The sequence below is a fragment of the Sceloporus undulatus genome, chromosome 3 (genome assembly GCF_019175285.1).
Source record: "Sceloporus undulatus isolate JIND9_A2432 ecotype Alabama chromosome 3, SceUnd_v1.1, whole genome shotgun sequence".
In the NCBI taxonomy this organism is placed as follows: domain Eukaryota; kingdom Metazoa; phylum Chordata; class Lepidosauria; order Squamata; family Phrynosomatidae; genus Sceloporus; species Sceloporus undulatus.
Window position 1 is genome coordinate 271,029,221 of NC_056524.1, and position 22,352 is coordinate 271,051,572.

Genomic DNA, 22,352 nt, shown 5'->3' on the forward strand with positions numbered 1-22,352 from the left:
TATTAATATTTAATATTACTGTTTTAGTATTAAAACTGTTTAATATTTTAATAGTAAAATAAATATTAACATATAATAAAATAATATATATATGAAATACATAATATATAATAATACAATATAATAATATCCATATATTATTAAAGTAATATTAATTTAAAATGAGTAATCTAAAATGCAACGAATGCCATTTATTACAATTGCAGTACGGTTTATTACGATCCATTGTATTCATTAATGCAATTAATCCATATTAATACAATGAGTACAATGTTTACACCAACAACATCAACTGCAACGCAACTGTCTCACAAGACCACAGTTCCCAGCATCCCTAGCGCTGAGGCCCTGCAGGCGTTTGCGTTAGACAGCCCCGGAGCCGGTTGCTGAGGCGACGGCGAAGGAGGGGGCCTAGAAGGGCGGACCGTCGCGGGCGGGGCTTTAATGCGTCACTTCCGGGTGAGCGTTCCGGAAGCGGCAAATCAGCTTGGTCATTGAGTGCCCGCGGAGAGCGGCTCCTGGCGAAGGCTTCCTTGGGACCCGGCCGTTTGCTTCTCCGAGGGAGGCCCGACCCGCGCCGCCATGATCACCTCCGCCGGTGAGCCCAGTGTCCCTTTTCTCCTCCTCTCCCTCCGCAGGCCCTTCCAGAGACACGCCGCGGAAATCACCCGCTTTCAGGCCGCTTTGGCTGCCCTGGCGCAGTCCTAGGGAATGCTGGGAACTGTAGTTTTTGCTCTGAGACAGTGAGCCTTCTCTGCCAGAGAGCTCTGGGGCCACAAGAAACTACAGCTCCCAGTATTGACAGCCTCCTCAAATGGGATGATTTATGCAGTGGGCTTTGGACCATTGTCTCTCTGAATTCTGCCGCAGGTTCAAGGACTACAAGGCCCATTATCCTGCAGTGTGTTTAGGATCATAAGAGTTGGAAGCATCCCCAAGGGCCATGCAGCCCAACCCCCTTCTTCTGCCATGCAGGAACTCTCAATCACAGCATCCCCAGCAGATGGCCATCCAGCCCCTGTTTAAAGACAGCCTCCAAGGAAGGAGACTCCACCAGAATCTCAGAGGAAGGAGTGCATTCCACTGTCGAACAGCCCTTACTGTCAGGAAGTTCTTCCTAATGTTGAGCTGGAATCTCTTTTCCTGGAGCTTGCATCCATTGTTCTGGTTCCTGTTCTCTGGAGCAGCAGAAAACAAGCTTGCTCCCTTCTCAATATGACTTTCCTTCAAGTATTTAAACAGGGCTATCATATCACCTCTCAACCTTCTCTTCTCCAGGCTAAACATCCCCAGCTCCCTGAGTTGTTCCTCATAGGGCAAGGTTTCCAGACCTTGCACCATTTTAGTCGCTCTCCTCTGGACACGTTCCAGTTTCTCAATGTCCTTTTTTAATTGTGGGGCCCAGAACTGGACCCAATATTCCAGGTGGGGCCTGACCAAAGCAGAATAGAGTGGCACAATGACTTCCCTTGATCTAGACACTATGGCCCCATACAGACAGGCCAAAATAAATCTGCTTCAGGTCACTTTGGAGGTATGCTGATTAAATGACACATGCATCTTAAGAGGACTAGAATGCAGCTTTGGCACAGCTTCCAGACTCTTAGGATGTATGCATCATTTAAACAGCATACCTCCAAAGTGAAGCAGCTTTATTTTGGCCTGTCTGTATGGGGCCTATACTTCTATAGATGCAGCCTAAAATCACATTGGCCTTGTTAGCTGCCACATTGCACTGTTCACTCATGTTCAACTTGTGGTCTACCTGGACTCCCAGATCCCTTTCACATTCAGCAATGTGTCTCCCATCCTATATTTGTGCATTTTATTTTTCCGCCCTAAGTGCAATACCTTACATTTCTCTGTGTTGAATTTCATTTTGTTAGCTTTGGCCCAGCTTTCTAGTCTATTCAGGTCATTTTGAATCTTGATCCTGTCCTCTGGGGTATTAGCTATTCCCCCTAATTTGGTGTCATCTGCAAATTTGATAAGTATGCTCCCAATTCTGTCATCCAGGTCACTGATAAAGATGTTGAATAGCCCTGGGCCCAGGACAGAGCCCTGTGGGACCCCACTGGTCACTTCTCTCCAGGATGAAAAGGAGCCATTGCTGACCATCCTTTGGGTTCGGCCGGTCAACCAATTACAAATCCATGTAACAGTTACCTTGTCTAGTCCACATTTTACAAGCTTGTTTGCAAGAATGTCATGGGAAACCCTGTCAAAGGCCTTGCTGAATCCTTGTTCCTTTTCAGTCCATTGCTGAGGGACTGCAGTTTATAGAATTCCAATTCTGAGGAAGAGTCTTAAGTAACAGTTAAAAAAAGAAAAGAAAAAGAAAATAGAGTTGAATACGAGAAGCGAATAAAAGAATTGGGGCTGAATGCAGACTATTTCTCAGATCCTGTCTAAAGTGTCGCATATGTGGCCTGAAGTGTAGCCATATTGCAATCTGGGATCTGACTTTGGAGAGTTCAGAAGGCATCCTTAGGGTCCCAGAGTGAGGTTCGGGTGGCTCAAAGAGCCATTCGGACTCATGGTTTTCCTGTGGCTGGAGGGCTTTGGTGAAAGAGCAGCTGGAGCAATTGGGACTAGGGACTTGTTTAATTTACAGTCCAGCTTTGTGGACTTATGGGTGGCCGAGATAGTGACACTTTTGCTTCACAAACTTTGTTTTATGCACAAAATTATTAAAAACACTGTGTATAAAGTTACCTTCTGGCTATGTGCATGAAGTGTAAACAAAACAAAAATGCATTTCATGTCGGATTTGGGTTCCAGCTGCAAGATATCTCACTATGTCAAGGCAAATATTTCAAAATACAAAACACTTCTGGTCCTAAGCCTTTCAAATAAGGGAAACTCAGCTTGTACTTTCAGGGGAACTTAATCCCAGGCGAATGAGTATAGTACTGCAGTGAGATTATACTTCAAGCTGAAAGGAAGTAAATAGAAACAGTGGGTGCAGGAAATGGGCGAAAGGGTCCTGCTCTCCTGTGCCTTTGCCTCCTGCCCGTTCCTGTCTCTTCTGCTAGTTCTTACAAGAAACAGTTAGCATTCCCAGCAGTCAGAACCTGGCTCTTGTGTGGCTCTGTGTTTTATGTGATCTGCGTCATACAAAAGCAGGCTCTAAGATCCATAATCTTTTTTTTAATGACCTGAACAGATGCCTCCACTTTGGTGACCCATAACATTTATTGGCAGACGGTGCAGCTGCACACATTGGCGCTAGTGGCTGCTGCCCGAAAAAGAATGAAAGAGCACAACTTTCATTATATTTCTTAACCACCTGCAGTAATTTTTTTACTGAGATAATCTGTTTACAATTCTTTTGCAAGGGAAATTTCTACTGTCCAGGGTTGGGAATCATAAACCTTCCAGATGTTGCTGAACTACAGCTCCCAGCATTCTTCACCATTGACTGTGCTGCTGGGTCTTACTGTCCACCAACATCTGGTAGGATGCAGGGTTCCCACCCTTGCTTTAACCTTTTACACTAAGAAGCAGCCACCAGTAATAGTCTATGATCCATCCATGCAGCCTTTGCATTCTGCTATTGGTGGATTATTGCTCTAAAATAAGTGACAGATTGTCAGATATAAATAATAGCTTTGAGTCATTTTTTATTGTTTCTTAGACTCATAGTTGAATTTTCACTACTGTTCAGTGGGATTTACCCCCAAGTAAATATGCATAGATTCACAGTCTTACTTCTGCAAGAGTTCTTGACAGAGTCAGGGGCCATACTAAAAGTTAGAGCTAACTACATTTGTCTGATAGAGTTATTATCCAATCATATTTTAAAATCAGAATTTGTACACACATTTCATAACCACATTTTTTCTTTTTATTGTGACTGTTCTGTGGCCAGGCTAATTATTTTATGCTCTAATTTTTGTGATGGTTTTGTATTGTAGCTGGAATTATTTCACTCCTGGATGAGGAAGAGCCAGAACTCAAGGTAAGCTTGTACACTTTTGTTTTGACTTAGGAACAATAGATATTCAAGGCCTCTAATGATTCTTTATAGTGGGCCTTTAGTATCCACTGGGGTTTGATTCCAGGATCGCCCTGTGGATACCAAAATCCATGGATGCTCAAGTCCCATTATATACAATAGGGAGTAAAATGGTGTCCCTTATATACAATAGCAAAATGACGCTTTGCTTTTTGGAATTTATATATGTATGTATAATACTTTCAAGCTGTGGACAAATAGTCCATGAATATGGAGGGCCGACTGTATTACTTAACTGTTTCCCAAAAACAATAGCAGAGAATTAGTTTGATATGAACGTATATGGTGGTTCTATACAATTACCATCCTGGGAAAGATGGGGAGAAAATGCAAAAATTATAACCAACGTTCAGGTGAAAGAGTTCTAGGCTCTGAAGTCGACTTGTTTCTTAAGAGCTAATGTCAAAAAACAGATTTGATTGCTTTCTTTTCAGGTTCTGAGTAATGCAGCTAATTTCAGTTACATGCATTGCACTGACCGCTTATTAAATATTGCAAATAGTTGATATGTACCGCATAGGGATTTCTGCATAGTACATAGTACAGAATGAGGTCAGGTAAAATATAATGTCAGGCTTAGAAGAGAATCTGTAACCAAGGCAAGAGAAATACTGGTGGGCTCTGGAGTGAATTTTTAAATTTTAAAGCAATGATGGGAACAAGCCAGATATTTTTAAGTACAGCTTTAGCTGTCTTGCATTGTTGGCCATGCTAAATGGGGTTGATGGAAGTTGTAGACCAAATGGTCCCAACACTGCGTTGAGAAAACTTTGCTAGGCTGAAAAACAAGAAGAGAATAACTCTTGCCTTTGATGAGCAAGTAAGTCAAATGAAAAAGGAGGAAGAATTCTGGGCCCTATCAGGTTTGCATAATCAGCCACACTTAATTTACTATTTGGGAGAAGAAAGTGTGGTAGTTTTTCTCTAAGTAGGAAAGAGGCATGGAATGGCAGTTGTATGCCCTCACAACTGCCCAACAACTTCTAGCACAGCTTGCCTTATGTTTTTAATGGTCTCTATGTTTAGATCAGTGATGGGGAGCCTGTAGCCCTCCATATGTGGCTGAACCATTGCTCCTATCACCCCTCACAGTTGGCTGTACTAGCTAAGGATAATTGGAGTTGCAATTCAACAAAGTGTGGAGGGTCTTACATTCCCCACCCTGGATCTATATCAGTGATGGTGAACCTTTTACAGACCAAGTGCCCAAACTGCAACCCAAAACCCACTTATTTATTGCAAAGTGCCACATTCCTCTGGCTTTTTAGGTACTAACTCTGGCGAACTTTGTACTGAGGTGACGGCGCATGTGCCCACAGAGAGGGCTCTGAGTGCCTCCTCTGGCACCTGTGCCATAGGTTCGCCACCACTGATCTAGATAGTTTCTTGCTTCTTCCCATTATTGAGTAACCTGCTGATGGTAGTTATTTTAGGCAGAAGTGGGCACTTGTGATATGAGCCAGTTTTGGGTGTCAACTGAGAAGGTGTTTTGATGCATAACATCATGGGATACTTCTTCATCTGAAAACTTTTAAAATAGGGGAGGTTTTAAGGGGGGCAGATGGAAGGAGGAGGTCAAAGAAATCAAATGTGTTATTATTATACATTCTCTGCTCTCCCAATCCCTACTCTAAGTAAATACATGACAGAATACAGTGATTTGGAGTTCAAGCTAGAGATACTCATTGATTTTAACCATTTCACATAGTTCTGTACTCCTCTGACTGGTTTTCATTGTTTTTTCAGGAATTTGCTCTTCACAAACTGAATGCTGTTGTCAATGATTTCTGGGCAGAGATCTCTGAGTCAGTGGACAAAATGTAAGAGACAACACTTTATACACGAGAGTAGGCTAGCCCGGTGTACAGCACAGGGGCAAAAATGTCGTGGTGCTACATCTTGGTTAATAGAAAATGCATAGCTCCGTATTTCTGGAAGTGATGTTTTTTATTGTTTGGGACCTGCAGATCCCTCACCAACCAGATGCTAATTGGGTTGAAATGTGAAACTTTGTGGAGCAGGATTTACCTGAGTCTTTCTTCCTTGCTTTTTCTGTAGTGAAATCTTGTATGAAGATGTTGGCTTCCGGAGTCGTGAATTTGCGGCTTTGGTGGCTTCAAAGGTGTTTTATCACCTTGGTGCATTTGAAGAGTCTCTGAATTATGCCCTTGGAGCAGGCAACCTCTTCAATGTCACTGACAATTCCGAATATGTGGAAACTATCATTGGTAAGGCTGCACATTGTCCACTGAAGAGGGTTCTGGTATGCCACCCCCCCTTATTTTTTAGCAAAGGTCAATAAATATTCTGGGTGAAATGTCTCACAAAGTACCCAGATTTGGTGCTTTGCCATTCAGATATCATGGGGGTTGAGCAGGTGTTTTGATGCATAATTTCTGAAGATCACAAAATATTTCTATTCTAAGTGTAAATTTGCTCATTTTTCTTGAGCAGGTTTGCATTTTAAATCTAAGTCCAGTACTTTAGTTCTAGCTTTATCCAGGGCAAGAAAATACATATTTCTGCTTAGAGAGTAAAAGGCATGTCTGGAAATTGATGGCTAGAGGTGCACTACTCTGAAGAACATGAGAAAGGTGTAGATAACATTGTTAGAAAAAACAGTGCAGTGTCTTTTATTTTGCTGACAGTTTTTTGAGGGGTTGAGAGTTGGTGTGTTTTTAAATACTGAAAGATGAGATTGCCAGAAATCCACCTTTTGGAGCCAGTATCAGAGCTATACTGTACACACAATTTGGCATATGATAGGAACTTAGTTTCTTAACATCCACGTTTATAATCTTTGAGTCATGTTTTTAAAAACTATGTGGTTCAGATGAGAATAGATCTTGTACTGATTCTATAGCATTGCTAAATGAATCATTAATTTTGTGAAATAAATGTTTTCAGAACATAATTTCAGTTGTAAGTGTGATTAGACAGATATGCCAGTATTCCACACCAAAGATATATCAACATGATGACACTGTGCCTTGACGCTTGCAATGAGGTGCATGTTTTCCTTTTCCCAGCAAAGTGCATCGACCATTACACCAAGCAGTGCGTCGAAAATGCTGACCTTGTTGAGGGAGCGAGGAAGGCCGTTGACCCACGGCTGGAAGGGATTGTCAACAAGATGTTCCAGCGCTGTTTAGATGATCACAAGTACAAACAAGCCATTGGGATTGCCTTGGAGACACGCAGGCTAGATATCTTTGAGAAAACCATTTTGGAATCGGTAGGCAAAGGCACATAGTGTGATTTTGATGCATACACAGAGCGTTTATCAAATTAGAAGCAAGAAATGGCAATTTGCTGACTTAAATATATCAGGAAATTTATATAATTCTTCTTAGTTTGTACATCTCACCCTTCTTTCATAGTGATGGTGTGTGGAAACCTCCAGGCTAGAAGCCAACATAAAAGTTAGAGAAAGCAGTGGTGCTTTCTTGTTACCCTTGATAGAAAGTGATGATATGCTTATCATGGTAAAGTCGATGAATGAGGTTAAGATAACACTGCAGATTAGATAAATGAGGTGAAATGAAGAAAGTCTTATTCTTTACAGACCAGCTAGTGATGGTTGTATTCCACTTTTGGGCAGAAATAAAGCTTGAACTGTGGCATTCTTGCCTCATAGTTTTTACTCTTCGAGCCTATGGGACACCACTTCTCAGAATTTTACTTATCTTGCATGGAGAATGGTGTGTTCATCCAGTCAATTTGTTTTGGAAGTGGTGGTATACTGCAAGACAGCTTGATGGGATGTGCTTTTAATCAATTTTCTTACCACCAAGAGACAGGAGACTGGACTTTTAGATACTAATAAATAATTGAATATTGGACAAGAATAATTGAAGGCTATATATTTTTATTTCACAGAATGATGTTCCTGGAATGCTGGCCTACAGCCTAAAGCTCTGCATGTCTTTGATGCAGAATAAACAGTTTCGCAACCAGGTGCTGAGAGTTCTGGTTAAAATCTACATGAACCTAGAAAAACCTGACTTCATCAATGTGTGCCAGGTACTATGGTGGGAGTTTTAATGGTGCAGGTGCACATAGGCTTGCAGTCAGCATGACAAACAGACTCTGGGGCAACGGGAGGGAGAATGTGGGCTGGGAATAGTATCAGCCAGAAGATGGCACACCTTGGAGGAAGAGTGTGATAAAAATGTTACAGATCAGTAGAGATCCTCGTGTGGGGGAAGAAAAGGTAATTTAAAGAATTGTAAATAATTGGGATAAGCCTTAGAAAAGAGATGGGAATTGTACAACTTGTGGGCCATATGAGGCCCTTGTGACCGTCACTGAACCCCTAAAAGCCCTGGCACACTCCAAATTTAGGGGGCAAAAACATTTTCAATGTAAAAATCCATTATGTGGTCACTGGTTGTTATTCTAGGGGGCTCCCCGCCCCTAAACAGCCCAAGAGATCACCCTAAGTTGATACATAATCACTTCTAGTTTCCAAAATGGCGACAATGATGGTGCAATTATATTGCTCCAGAGGAACAGAAAGTCAGACGGTGTTGCCCGCTGAATTCTAGCATGCCCATCCTAGAACTTTGCCAAAATTTCTCTATGTGCTCCTTGCCTCAGATTAAGGAGGAATCGGTGTTTATACTGAAGTAACTGAGGTGGAATTATCGCTAGAGTGCAGCACTAGCTGTTGTGACCACTTTTTGGTGTTGTTACTTTCTTCACTCCTAACCAGTGGGACCTTAGGAGGCGCCAGTGTGGTATATGAGATAGTGAATTCAGTTTCTGTTCAGCCACAAAGCCTCTTTATCAAACCTGTCTCACAGACCTTTGGTAAAAATAAAAATGATAAGACCTGCATATACATGGTTCTGAGAAGTTTTGAGGAAGGACACAGTATAAATATGCTGGACCAGTATCCTATCTTCCATTTGATGAGTTCAGTATGTGGAAGATTTCCTTTTAGTGCCCATAACTTTTATAGGAACCATTATGCAGAAAGGCGAGGTGGCTGAGAGCCAACATCCTGTTTATGTAACTTCTCAGGTTATCTGATGTGGAGAACTATTTTTTCTGTGTGCCAGGTATTGGAACTATATTTGTTCCCATTTGCTACAGTTATTTGGTCCCACCCCCATCCCTAGGAAATGACCAAGGAATGGGGCTGGTCTAGGGACTCCAGGTTTGAGTAGCATTGGTGTAAATCTACCCTCACCCAATTAACAGATGGTTTTAGTAGACTATCCATCTGCTGAATATCAGCACGGTGCAAGCAGTTGCAAATGTGCAGTGCTTTGCAGTAAGGGATGCTCAGTGGCTGTTTCTGCATTCTCAGTGAATCAGATGGTCCAGTGAGGGTCCTGTTGAAGTTGGACACAATCCAAGAATGCTTAACTGCAAGTGGAATTGTTACACTTGTGAAACTTCACTTATACAACTGTGACTTGAATGAAGACATTACAGTCATAAGACAAAAAAGTACAACCACATGCACACGTGTGCATAAAATACCAGAATTCCAGCCACTCTTTTTGTTAAGCCTTCTGAATCTCCTTCTTCCAAGCTGAAATACCTTATGATTTTTTAAGATTTCTTTTTCTCTTTCCTATAGTGCCTCATCTTCTTGGATGACCCTCAAGCTGTTAGTGACATCTTGGAGAAGCTAGTGAAGGAGGACAACCTTCTCATGGCATACCAGATCTGTTTTGATTTGTATGAAAGTGCCAGCCAACAATTCCTCTCTTCTGTGATTCAGAACCTACGCACTGTTGGCACCCCTATAGCATCTGTCCCTGGGTCAACAAATGCAGGGACTGTCCCTGGGTCAGAGAAGGAAGGGTAAGGCAGCCAGTATAAGAAGTGACTTATGCCTTGAAATATAAGCATTATAAAGAGCTACGTTGCAGTTTGGATTGCCTTGTACTGTCCATGCTAATACTGCCGACATAGTGGGTGCATTTGCAAAGTCATATCAGTTGAATTATCACAATCGGCCTCCACTATTAAAGTCCTTGAGGGTTACTGTTTTGTGAAAGAACTGAGAGTTTTGCTGGACTTCCCAATATTTCCCATATAGAATTACAGGAAGGGAGAGAAATCCTCAAATCATTGTAACAATATGGCTTGGTTGTGTCTCAGATGACCCAGCAGGAGAGTCACGGTTCAGTTTGTCTTTCTTTAGTCCACAGAATAACTAGATAAAGTTTCTTTAAATTCAACATCCCATGGGAATATGTGGAGGATACTTTAATCACCACTTGGCCTGATAGTAAGAAATGCTGATTGGTAGAACAGTGGTTTTCAATGACCATGGGAAATAGATATTAGTGTTGATTTTATTCATTTCTATCCCACCTATTCCTCAACAATGGGATTCAAAGTGACTTCAGTATATTAAGACCAATGTACAGAACACCAGCAAAATGCACATAGAAGTTTAAAATCCATTAATCTTCTTGGATGACCCTCAAGCTGTTAGTGACATAAATGTCTGGATATAGTCTTGTCATAAATGATGATACAAGCTAGGGATGATTTGTTTATTTTTCAGTGACACTATGGAGACAGAGGAAAAAGCAAGTAGTCCTGTTGCTGCAGCAAAATCTGTCCAAACTGTAAGTACCATTATCAAAAACCTCCTCTTTGTATGCAGCATTGCCTCTTACCATGAGATTTATTATAACCTTGGAGCATAGTGTTAATTGTTTTCCCCAAAGCCAAGTTGATGCCCTCCAGATGTCTTGTACTGTAAATCCTGTGACTCTCAGCTAGAATGACCAGTTGGCCAAAACTGTAGTCCTAATCAGCCTGAATGTACAGCCGTCAGAATGTATGCAGCAAGTTACTCTTGGATGATAGTGACTCTTTGTGGCTGCAAAAGTTACTAATTCTGTATTTCTCAGGGGTAGAATGTTTTACTTAAAATGGTGTGGTTTTTCTTTCAAGAAAATACCAGGGCTGTTGTTTGTAGAGCTTATGTAAAGATTTATTGCTGTTTTACTGTTCAGCCCATTAGACTGTTTTATAAGGGTTGTGCCTGAGAACATGAAATCAAATTTGTCCTATTTGGCCATTGATTTCAACTATAAATATTTAAGTGGCTGATGTCACACTTTACAGCTGCTTTGAGTGCCTTGGACAGAAGGCACTAAATGGAATAAAGTAAATTTTTAAAAAAGGAACCTGTAAGACAAGCAGCATTTGTTTGGTTTTTTAAAAAAGTTATACTTACTTTTCATAGACTCATGGAGATCCGAAGGGTCATTCAATCCAACCCCATTCTGCCATGCAGGAGTACACAAAACACCTTGACAGAGAACCATCCAGCCTCTGTTTAAAAATTCCAAAGAAGGAGACTCCACCACCCTTCAAAGCAGCATTTGCCATTGTTGAACAGCTTTGTTCTTTGTTCTTCAACTTTGGGAGTGCTTTGATTGTGTATTTCTGTGACACAAAGCACTTCCAACTGATGGCCATGCAATCTCTGTTTAAAAACCTCCAAAGACATCAAATTACTTTTTAATTCTGTTTTAGTACTGGGAATGGGGGGGGGGGTAGGTCTAGGGTTTGATTTTTTAACTCTATTGTAATTTGTTGTATTTTATTGTTGTAACCCACCCGGATTCTTCGTGATTGGGCGGGCTAGAAATACATCTATTATTTATTATTATTATCATCATCATAGTCAGTTCCTAGTCGTCTTAGTCTAACATGGCACTCATTGGTCTCATCCAAGCCACGGTTAAGTCTGGCTTATGTAGGAGCTAAAAGGGCAATATAGGGCAGTATACCCTTACACACAGAAAGTCTCTGAACCAAGTGACCAGACATTACAGGATTAAAAAACATTAGAGGATTATACCTGAGTTATGTAAAAGAAGGATAAAAGAAAAGACTGATGGAGACTTCATGAAACAGTTTTAAAAGATTCTAGAAAGAACCATCTCTTCAAGTTACTTAAAGTCACAGGATCTTAAACCTTATGTTCTATAAAACCTATTTCCAAGATTCCTTTAACTCATAGGATCTTCAGACTTTATACTGTGTAAAATTTAAATCAAAAACTTCATAAACTTTATATCTTCTTTAAATGGACATATTTGAATTATTGGACATTATACCTTACTCACATATAATTGTTTCCTTGATGGTTTTTTTTTTAATTTTAGGGATGGGATACCTTTACATAATGGTCACTTTAAAATATTTTTACTGTATGGTTATTTTCTAGATTGACTATGGTTTTATTATTCCAATGGATGGTTTAAATTGTATTATTGGAGTAAGCATATGTCATTTATGAGTTTAGTAAATTTTGCCTTGTTGTTAAATAACTATTCATAAGTACCAGACTTTCCTTGTTAGTCTTTCTTATGTAGTAGCTTCAGTAATTCTACAACACTAATGCTTCTAGTTTGTCAACAGGTAAATATACCCCTTATCAGTCCAAAAATTACAGAAAACTCAGGAGGAAATTGCAACAAAACTAATGATCTTTAAACCGAGGCAAGCTAATTTTCTGGTTTTGGGTTAGGGTTTTCTGTTTGTTTGGTTGTTTGTTTTAAAAGAGAAGCTCTGGTGAAGAAAGTACAGTGCTTGGTGCTGTACTTAAGGACAGTAGTAATGTTAATAATTTCCATGGTGAAAAATTAACCTTGTCATTGCAGAATAGAAAAGTTGTGGAGTTAATTCACACAGAGATACTAAGTAAAGCTTTCAAGTACACTGGTACCCCGGGATACGAATGCGCCGCGTTACGAAATTTCCGGGTTACGAAAAAAATCCATTAAAAAAAACTGTTCCGGGTTACGAAGGTTATTTCGGGTTACGAAAAATTTTTTGGTGCTTTTCGGCGCTTTTTCGCACCAAATCGCGGCTTTCGCTATTAGCGCCTATGGGGCTTCGGCTTGCGAATGCTTTTCGGGTTACGAATGGCGCCGCGGAACGAATTAATTTCGTAACCCGGGGGAGCCCTGTAGTAAGAAGGGGCTGAGTGACCGTAGCGGGTAGTTGATCTGCCAGCTGCTGTAACCAGTTTTTGAAGTAAATAAACTCTCTGCTCCTGTTCCTAAAATAATTTAACAGTTGCTTGACAGTAGCGGGTGGACAGTGACTGTGCAAAAGAGTTGCTGAGGCCTTTCTGTGAAGTGTAATAACAATCCAAACAGCTGCTACAGTCCCCCAGATGCACTTGACTATGCAGAGGCTCTTTAAAACTTATCTCTTTACGCCTATTGGTCTTACTACAGTTTCAGTACCATTTGAATATGTCTAGAGTTAAATTACTATTTTGCATTAGAACTGTGCATGGTCTTTTAGGTTCCTTTTGTTATGGGTCTCTCTCTCTCTCTCTCTCTGGCTTTGCTTTGCGAACGAAGATTCAGGAAGGACTCATCCCGCGCTTTGTACATGTGTGTTGGTGACTAAAAAGGCCAATCCAGGACAAACAGGTCCGGTTGCAGAAAGCACAGCGGAAAGTCTCCTTGGGTGATGTTTCCGGGTTGCGGTTCTTTCTGCATTGTCGTTTCTCTTCAAGATTTGTTCGGCGTGAGCTTTCGAAAAAGGCTGCAGCATCGTGGATAGTGCGTCTCCATGCCTCCCGATGCAAGGCCAGGGCAGACCATTGTTGGTGATCAATTTGGCCAAGCCTGAGATGTTGTTTCAGGGAGTCCTTGTATCTCTTCTTTGGGGCGCCCCTCTTACGCTCTTGACCCGTGGCGAGTTCACCGTAGAATACTATTTTTGGGAGGCGATGGCCCTTCATCCTAGAAACATGTCCTGCCCAGCGCAGCTGCGTCCTCAATAGCATGGCCTCAATGCTGGTGATCCCTGCTTGCTCAAGGACAGCAACATTTGTCACACTGGCCTGTTACAGACTGCCAAAATAAAGCTGCTTCGGGTCTCTTTGGAGGTATGCTATTTAAATGATGCATGCATCCTAAGAATCCGAAAGCTGCACCAAAGCTGCACTCCAGTGCTTAGGAATGGAGTTTGGCTTTTGCGCGACCTTCGGACTCTTAGGACCCAGGCATCATTTAAATAGCATACCTCAAAGAGACCCGAAGCAGCTTTATTTTGGCAGTCTGTAACAGGCCACAGTCAGTCCAGTGTATATTAAGAATTGTGCGTAAACAGCGCTGATGAAAGCGTTCAAGGAGTTGTAGGTGTTGGCGGTAGGTGACCCATGTTTCAGACTCATAGAGGAGAATAGACAGTACAATGGCTCTATACACACTGATTTTTGTGCTTCGTCTCAAGTGTTTGTTACTCCAGTCTCTTTTGTGAAGCCTTCCGAATGCACTATATGCCTTTGCCAGTCTGTGATCGATCTCTTTATCAATCTTGGCGTCTGAGGAGATGCTTCCCAGGTAGATGAACTGCTGGACGGACTTAAGCACAGATGTGCCTACAGTGATGTGGGGATGGTAGTGTTCTTCCTGAGGTGCCGGCTGGTAGAGAACTTCCGTTTTCTTCAGGCTGACTTCCAGTCCAAAGAGCTCTGCAGCTGTTGCAAAACAAGATGTTAGGTGTTGCAGAGCTGCTTCCGTATGGGCAAGGAGGGCAGCATCGTCAGCAAAAAGCAGCTCATGGACTAGATAGTTTAGAGTCTTAGTGCAGGCCCTCAGGCGGCTTAAGTTAAACAGGCTACCATCAGTACGGTAGTGTATATAAATGCCGCCTTCTTCTTTGAGATCTGCCGTAGCCCTTTGGAGCATCATGCTGAAGAAGATTGTAAATAGAGTTGGAGCGAGAACACAACCTTGTTTCACACCATTAGTTATTAGAAAGGGCTCTGAGGGAGCATCGCCATATCTGACTTGAACTTGCTGGCCTTCATGTAGCAGGATGATCATTTGGAGGAATTTGGGGGGACATCCTAGTCGTTCCAGGATCTGCCACAGACCTTTTCTACTCACAGTGTCGAAGGCTTTGGTGAGGTCGACAAATGTTACATAGAGTCCTTTGTTCTGCTCTCTACATTTTTCTTGCAGTTGTCTAAGGGCAAATACCATGTCTGTAGTGCTCCTATTAGCATGTTATGGGTAAAAACTGCCAAACCATCTTATTTTTCAGAAGTGGACACATTTATATCTATACATTCTACAGACTTGTCAGTGAGGAACATATGTTTGTCTGATTTGTGAATATATAGTGTGTGCCTTGATGTTTGGAAAGTACTAATTGTGTATCCATCTTTAACTTATTTGTGTCTGTGTATTGTATATGAGCTGGCTTATGACAGTTTGTTAGCCATCCCTGAATAAGCAATTACTAGGTTAGTTAGGTAGGCAAGATGGGAAAAGCTTTACAGTGGGCCCTTGATATCCACTGGGGTTTGGTTCCAGAACCCCCCATGGATACCAAAATCTGTGGATACTCAGTCCTCATTAAATATAATGGCATAGTCAATTGATGTCCCTCATATAAAATGGCAAAATCAAGTTTGCTTATTGGAATTTATATTTTCTAAAAAAATTTTTTCAAGCTGTGGCTGCTTGAATCAGTGGATAAAAAAGATCTATGGATTTGGAGGGCCAACTGTATTTCATATTATATTAAGACACAGGCAATCAGTTCAGATCATCAAGTGATCCGAATAACTGGTGATTTTAAAAACAGAAAGGCTTGCCTGTGTGCCTCAGGGTTGGAAACGTATTACTCTTCAGTAGAATGGCATTTGAACATTGTTTGGCTGTATTATTTGCTCAAAGAGCTTGACCCCTCTCATACCCAATGCTCTGCCTTTAGGTTTTTTAAAATGCCATTTTAATTGGTTTTCTAAAAACAAAGTTCATTAAACAATACAGTAATTGAACATTAATGGTAATTAATGCTATTAGTATTCATGGCAGTGACAATTCATAGGTAACTAAAGAGATTCTTCTTTAAATTGCAGAAATTCATCCCAAGAGGTCTTTCTGTAAGGAGGGGCTTGCTTTTGAAGTTTCTCTTAATGTATTAAATGTGGCGTTACCTTTCTGTGCAATATGCCCAAGTGATTTATAATAAAAATGTGTTTGAGATGTTATGTCCACTAGAGAATGAACTAGAAATCACCTTGCTTTACCAACATGTACAATTTTTCAAAAGACATTTTACCACATACTGTTATACAATCTGTAATTAATAAATTACCAAGATTGGTAGGAAAAATTGTATGAATTTGCTAATCACTTATCTTTTTGTACCTTTCTCTCTTTTGTATGTCTGAAGAGCTCCGAGTCAAAAGACCAGATCCCCAAAATGATAAAAATATTAAGTGGTGAAATGGCCATTGAATTACATCTCCAGTTCTTAATACGAAACAACAACACAGATCTCATGATTCTCAAAAACACAAAGGTAAGACTTGTTTATCCTCTCTTCCCTAGAGCTTCAAGAAATTTGGAGAGATTCTTTTTTTTCTGTGTGTCTTAAGGCTGTGTGTCCCAATAACCGGTAAAGTCAAGGATAAATTAGGAATCCCAAAGCTGCCTGGTTTCATTTGTATCCTGCCTTTCTGCTAATAATAGAACTCAAAATGACTAAGAAAATATTTAAAACAATACACATTAAAACTATAAAAACTAATAAAAGTATAAGATTTAAAAAACAATTAAAACAATTTGTGAAACAATTTATGAATTAATAAAACATTAAACATTAAGAATATCAAAATTCATTAAAATACTGTATACAAACCTTAAAAGCAGCACCATATAGCATTAAAAGCCCAACCCAGTCAGTTTGTAAAAGCCAGCACAAAAATGTTTTGACTTGCTGACAGAAGGAAGGCAAGGAATAGGGCTGTCCTGGCCTCTTTAGGGAGGGAGTTTCAAATTCTGGGCATTGCCACTGAGAAGGCCTTCTCCTATTTTCCCACCAAACAAGCCTGAAAAGAAGGTGGGACAGAGAGAAGGGCCTCTCTGGATGATCATACCACTCTAATAGGCTCATAAAGGAAGGTATGGTTCTTCAGACAACCTGGATCCAAGCCATATATGGCTTAATAGGTCAAAATCAGTACTTTGAATTGTGCCCAGAAATGGACCAGCAACCAGTGGAGCCATTGCAACAAGGGAGTTGTCTGCTTCCTGTAGCCAGCTCCAGTTAACAACTTGGCTGGAGCTCTTTTGGCCAACCGAAATTTCTGAGCACTTTGTTCTGTGTTTGATGTGTCTTTCCTCCAGAAGAGTGTGAGAACATTATGGACTGGACCTCCTTGGAGATTAGCCTGCTTCCCCATTCACTCTGCCTTGCAGATGTTGAAGGACACATCACTAGGGGAGTGCGGCATGAGACTCCGTGTAGCTTAGAGGATACGGGTCAGAAAATTCCCTCAGAGGTAGCTTGTTAGATGTTTAACACCAAACCCTTCAGAAAATACCAGTACCATCTGATTTTTGGGAGCTAAGTAGAGTTGAGCCTGGTCAATATGGTTACAAGATCATCAGGTGATATCAGTGGTTTCCAGATGGGCCTCTTTCTTTCTTTACATATTTTATGTATATTCCTCTTTTCTTCTTAGGTGGCCAAGCTGAGAACCTGACGATAAAACGAAACCTTAGAACACAAATAAGCTATCATATTAAATCCATTGTTTTTAAAAAGTATAAAATCATTTAAAATGTACCAGCAAGGGTAAAAATATAAAGATAAAAATGCAGCAACCAGCAACCCTCCCCTAAAAACATTCCTAGCTGAAACCTGGGGAGCTGCTACTGTCATTCAGAGTTGACCGTACTGGGTCAGATGGATCAATGGCCAGAAATGGTATAAGGCTGAATCTTACATTTCTGTGTGACTTCTGCTGTGAGAGAATACCTTAATTTTTACCTTTAAACCAGCTTCCTTGTGCAAGGGTGCTGCTGGTTATTCCCCCTAGTGCCATTCCATACATTTTCAAACAGTATTATCCTTTAATAATAATAATAATAAATAATAATAATAATAATAGATTTATTTCTAGCCTGCCTAATCACGAAGAATCCGGGCGGGTTACAACAATAAAATACAACAAATTACATTAGAGTTAAAAAATCAAACCCTAGACCTACCACCCCCCCATTCCCAGTACTAAAACAGAATTAAACAGTAATAATATTAAAACATTAAAAACATTGAACAAACAAAAAATAGGCAGAAACATGGCGGGGGAAATAGACAGATGGGGGACAAATATCTCTAATCTGGGGAGGGTAACTAAGTTGGAAAGGCCTGCCGGAAGAGATCTGTCTTGAGTGCTTTCTTAAAAGCTACCAGAGTGGAAATGTAACGGATCTCCTCCGGCAGGTCTTCCATAGTTTAGGAGCAGTTATTATGATTTACTATCACCTGTTGCCTTTTAATGTCTAGGACTACAGCTCTCATCACCTGATTCTATGAGGGAGGGAAATGTAATCTAACACATCTGGAAGATAGCAGGTTGGGTGAAGTTGTTTAAGCTGTCGGTGTGCTAAACAAATAAACCCAGTTCCATTAGTCTTTCTTCGGGTGACTTGCTTCTATATTTATTATTTTGAATTAAGTTTTTGCTGTTTCCTGCTGTTTCTAAATGTTTTAATAGGAACATAGAAATCTTGCACCAACAGGGGAAAAGCTAATAGCGTATTTTTTGAATACTGTATTGTAAGAGTATGCCATCGAGAGCACCACAGTCAGATAACAGAAAAGATGAAAGGAAAACAAAATATACTAAGGGCACTTTTTTGAAAATGTGAGATCCCACACTCCCTTCCAGAACCATTTTTAGCTTTTCAGCCTTTGTACAAACATTTGTATTGCTCTAAATGAATTTTTAGCTGCTTGGTTTTGTTCTCTGTCTTTTTAAAATGTGACTCTTTGCTATTTTACTTCTTCAGGATGCAGTGCGGAATTCTGTCTGTCACACAGCGACTGTTATAGCAAACTCTTTATGCATTGTGGAACAACCAGTGACCAGTTCCTTAGGTAAAAACATTGAGTTGGGCACCATGTGAACATTCAGACAGGGGAATTCAACGCTAGGGAGATGTAATCTGGGGTGGGAATCTTCTGTTCCCAACCTTTGGTCGTCCAGAGGATTTAGACTTCATCTCCCATAATCCTAATATGGATCACATTGGCTGGGGTCTGGGAACTGAAGTTCAAAACAAATGGAGGGCCAAAGGTTGGGAACCACTGCCTTAGAGCATGCTTTCCCCTTCAATAGTGTGTGTTTGGATTTGATTGTTCAGGATCTAGAGTTAGAGTTTTATTTGACCTATAAAGCACACTCTACCCAGTCAAGACCTCCCTCTTAAGCTAACCAACCTCAAGGGTTTTTGTCTTAGCCCTTTGGTCAGGACAAGAAAGTGTTTAATGTATTCTTGGCTTGTGTAAGTCAAGCAGACTTTTGGAAATAAGCATCTTCGTATATTTAGTTCTCTTCTCTTTCAATCCATTGTTTCCTTTATGCTCACGTGTGTGAACATCTGAACTCAGAATGCAAAAGTTCTTGGCTGCTAACATTGAATCCAAGGCAGATATGGCAAAAGTAGTAATCATTGGTTCATTCGTTCTCATTGGCTACCAGTATCTGGTGTCAGAGGTACAAAGCATGCGGCCATCCAATGTTGTTGAACTGCAGTTGCTAGCATCCTTGCATTAGCTCTGTTGATAAAATTGCGGGAATTGCAGTGCAACAACATTTGAAGGCCAGTGATTCCCACTTGATGCTATTTCCTTGTTTATGCAGGTTTGACCAACTTAAGGGGCTCTATTAAATTTCCAATATTTTCTTTCTGCAGAGATAATTTGGAGTGGCTCGCCAGGGCTACAAACTGGGCAAAGTTTACTGCTACAGCCACCTCGGTGTCATACATAAGGTAATACCAAATTATTGTACCATAGCTTTGATAATATTTTGTCTAAAATTATCTTCATCTTCATAATGCAGTCAGAGCCCAGCTTTAAGGAGTATGCTGGATATGTCTTTGTGTAGCTTGTTAGATAACGATAGAAAATGGGGTAGTCTCTTTGCGTTTTAAAAAATAAGCAGGGTGCAATGTGTTTATGCGATAGCATGAGAACTCAACACTTCTTGTCATGTTAAATTCTCTCTCTAATAGTGGGATGGGTAATTTTCAGTGGGCAGGACCTCATTACCCTCTTTCAGACTTTTGACAACCAAAATAATGGGGGGCAAGTTAGTTACTAGTCTTTGGTTTCAGTTGGAACTACTTTCTGTCAATTTGGCCTGGGTTTTAACTGTATAGGTTGTATCATACAGTCATAGAGTTGGAAGAGACATCAAGGCCATCCAGTCCAACAACCTGTCATGCAGGAACTCACAATGAAAGCACTCATGACGGATGGCCATCCAGCCTCTGTTTAAAGATCTCCAAGGAGGAGACTCCACACACCCTGAGGGAGTATGTTCCACTGTCAAACAGTTTCTATTGTCAGGAGGTTCTTTCTGATGTTGAGGTGGAATCTCAAATTAAATTAAACAAATTCAGTTAATTTAATTAAGCTGGATCCAACCCATAATCTATGAAGTGGATCTTTAAAAGAATTTTTGCTAAGTGTTTATTGCATTCTCAATTAACTGGTCTCTTTTCTATGGTTCAAAACACAATGCAGAATAATCCCGTTTAACACTGCTTTAACTCTCCCTGGCTCACTGCTAGGGAATCCTGGGAATTATAGTTTATTGTGCACCAGAGCTCTGCGAGAGAGAAGGCTAAATGTTTCACAAAACTACAGTTCCCAGAATTCCCTAGCGTTGAGCAAGGGCAGTTAAAGCAATCTCAAACGGGATTATTCTGCAGTTGTGTTTGGTCCTGTGGGACAACGTTTAAAATCATGGGATATAGAAACAACAGGAAAGAGCAAAGCTTAAAGAGAGTAAAGACTCATGCAGTAAGGTAAGCAGTTCAAACACTCTTCCTCAAGTAGGAGGTTTTTGCCATCTTACTAAAGGCCATGGAAGAGGAGAGAGATTTGGGCGGCTGCCGCACTGCATAATTAATGCAGTTTGACACTGCTTTACTCTCATGGCTCCATCCAGTGGAATCCTGGGTTTTTGTAGTTTGGTGTGACACCAGAGCCTTCTGACAGAGAATCTAAATACTCACAATACTACAAATCCCATAATCTAAACATAGAGCCAAGGTAGTTAAAACAATGTCAAACTCATTAGCAATGGCAATAAAAAGTGCATTTTATACCGTTTACCAATGTACTAACTGGTGTACAAAGTGTAAGCTAATTGCCCCCAACAAGCGGGGACTCATTTTAGCGACCTATGGAATGATGCCAGGCTGAGTCGACCCGGATTCCTGGCTGGGATTGAACTCACAAACCTGAGTGGCTGCAGTACAGGCATTTAACCACTGCTCTGCCAGGGCTGACATTAACTCTGCAGTGTAGATAGAGCCTCAGATATGTTTTAAAAATCTGTATTTTATCTTTTTTTCCTCTTGAATTCACAGGGCCATGAGAAGGAAGCTCTTCAGTTAATGGCAACATACCTGCCAAAAGACACATCCCAGGGTCAGCCTATCAGGAGGGGGGGGGCTTTATGCCCTGGGGCTCATCCATGCAACCATGAGGTGACATCATAGACACTTGCTGAATCACTGAAGAATGCCAGCAATGATGTATGTACTATGTGAAGTTAAGGCTTTCACGGCCAGCATACATAGCTTTTTGTAGGTTTTTCAGGCTATGTGGGTAATCTAGAAGAATTATTTCCTGATTTTTCGCCAGCATCTGTGGCTGGCATCTCGGAAAATCCCACAAAAAATATAATGGTGTGTACTGTTTAGATAAAATATTTAGAAATTTTGAAGCCATGGAAGAAAACAGGGCTTTGTGTGGGCTGGGGAGGGTCTATTTTTTGAGGGAGGAGGAATTTAGATAATTAAAATTAGCACCTTTACAGATTGAAAGTAAAATGATCATGCAAAATTAGGCTGGTATAAAATTATTATGTTTGGTATGTAAAAGAGAGGGCCGGTGTGGGGGTTGTGTTGAGTAAGACTCTGACTAATGGCAGCCTAAGGTAACCTATCACAAGGTTTTCTTGGCAAGGTTTTTTGGGTGGTTGCCTTTGCCACTTCTGAGTCTGAGAGAGTGTGATCTGCCTAAGGTCACCCAGCGGGTTTCCATGGCTGAGCAGGGATTTGAACCCTGATCTCCAGAGTCTTAGTCCAACACTAAACAACTACTGCTGCTCCTTAGGAACATGGTGAGGAATCCAAGTGAACTGTCACTCTCCCATTGACATGTGCAATATCTCAAAAGAAACATGTTCGTGCTGTCCTTGGTTTCCTTTCTCACAAAGACACCTGTCCACTTTTCTCTGAGATGAGAATTAGAAATTAAATCTATTGCTGTCTAATATTTACTCCTC

General features: G+C 40.8%; 2 protein-coding genes across 3 annotated transcripts in view; both read left to right on the forward strand.

Annotated features, from left to right (window-relative positions):
* ARMC9 (armadillo repeat containing 9) overlaps positions 1 to 22,352 on the forward strand; it is a 1,183,007-nt gene that overhangs the window by 846,702 nt on the left and 313,953 nt on the right. The gene's annotated exons all lie outside the window — the stretch shown is intronic.
* The window catches only part of PSMD1 (proteasome 26S subunit, non-ATPase 1), a 153,923-nt gene continuing 132,012 nt past the window's right edge, over positions 442 to 22,352 (forward strand). Inside the window, exons 1-9 of one of the 2 annotated variants that reach the window (XM_042457377.1) lie at positions 442 to 598; positions 3,918 to 3,961; positions 5,765 to 5,838; positions 6,077 to 6,246; positions 7,048 to 7,253; positions 7,898 to 8,041; positions 9,609 to 9,835; positions 10,548 to 10,611; positions 16,211 to 16,339. In XM_042457377.1, coding sequence (XP_042313311.1) covers positions 583 to 598; positions 3,918 to 3,961; positions 5,765 to 5,838; positions 6,077 to 6,246; positions 7,048 to 7,253; positions 7,898 to 8,041; positions 9,609 to 9,835; positions 10,548 to 10,611; positions 16,211 to 16,339 — 1,074 coding nt within the window. In that variant the 5' untranslated portion in view covers positions 442 to 582. The remainder of the gene's footprint in view (positions 599 to 3,917; positions 3,962 to 5,764; positions 5,839 to 6,076; positions 6,247 to 7,047; positions 7,254 to 7,897; positions 8,042 to 9,608; positions 9,836 to 10,547; positions 10,612 to 16,210; positions 16,340 to 22,352) is intronic. The other variant, XM_042457376.1, reaches the window with a different exon arrangement.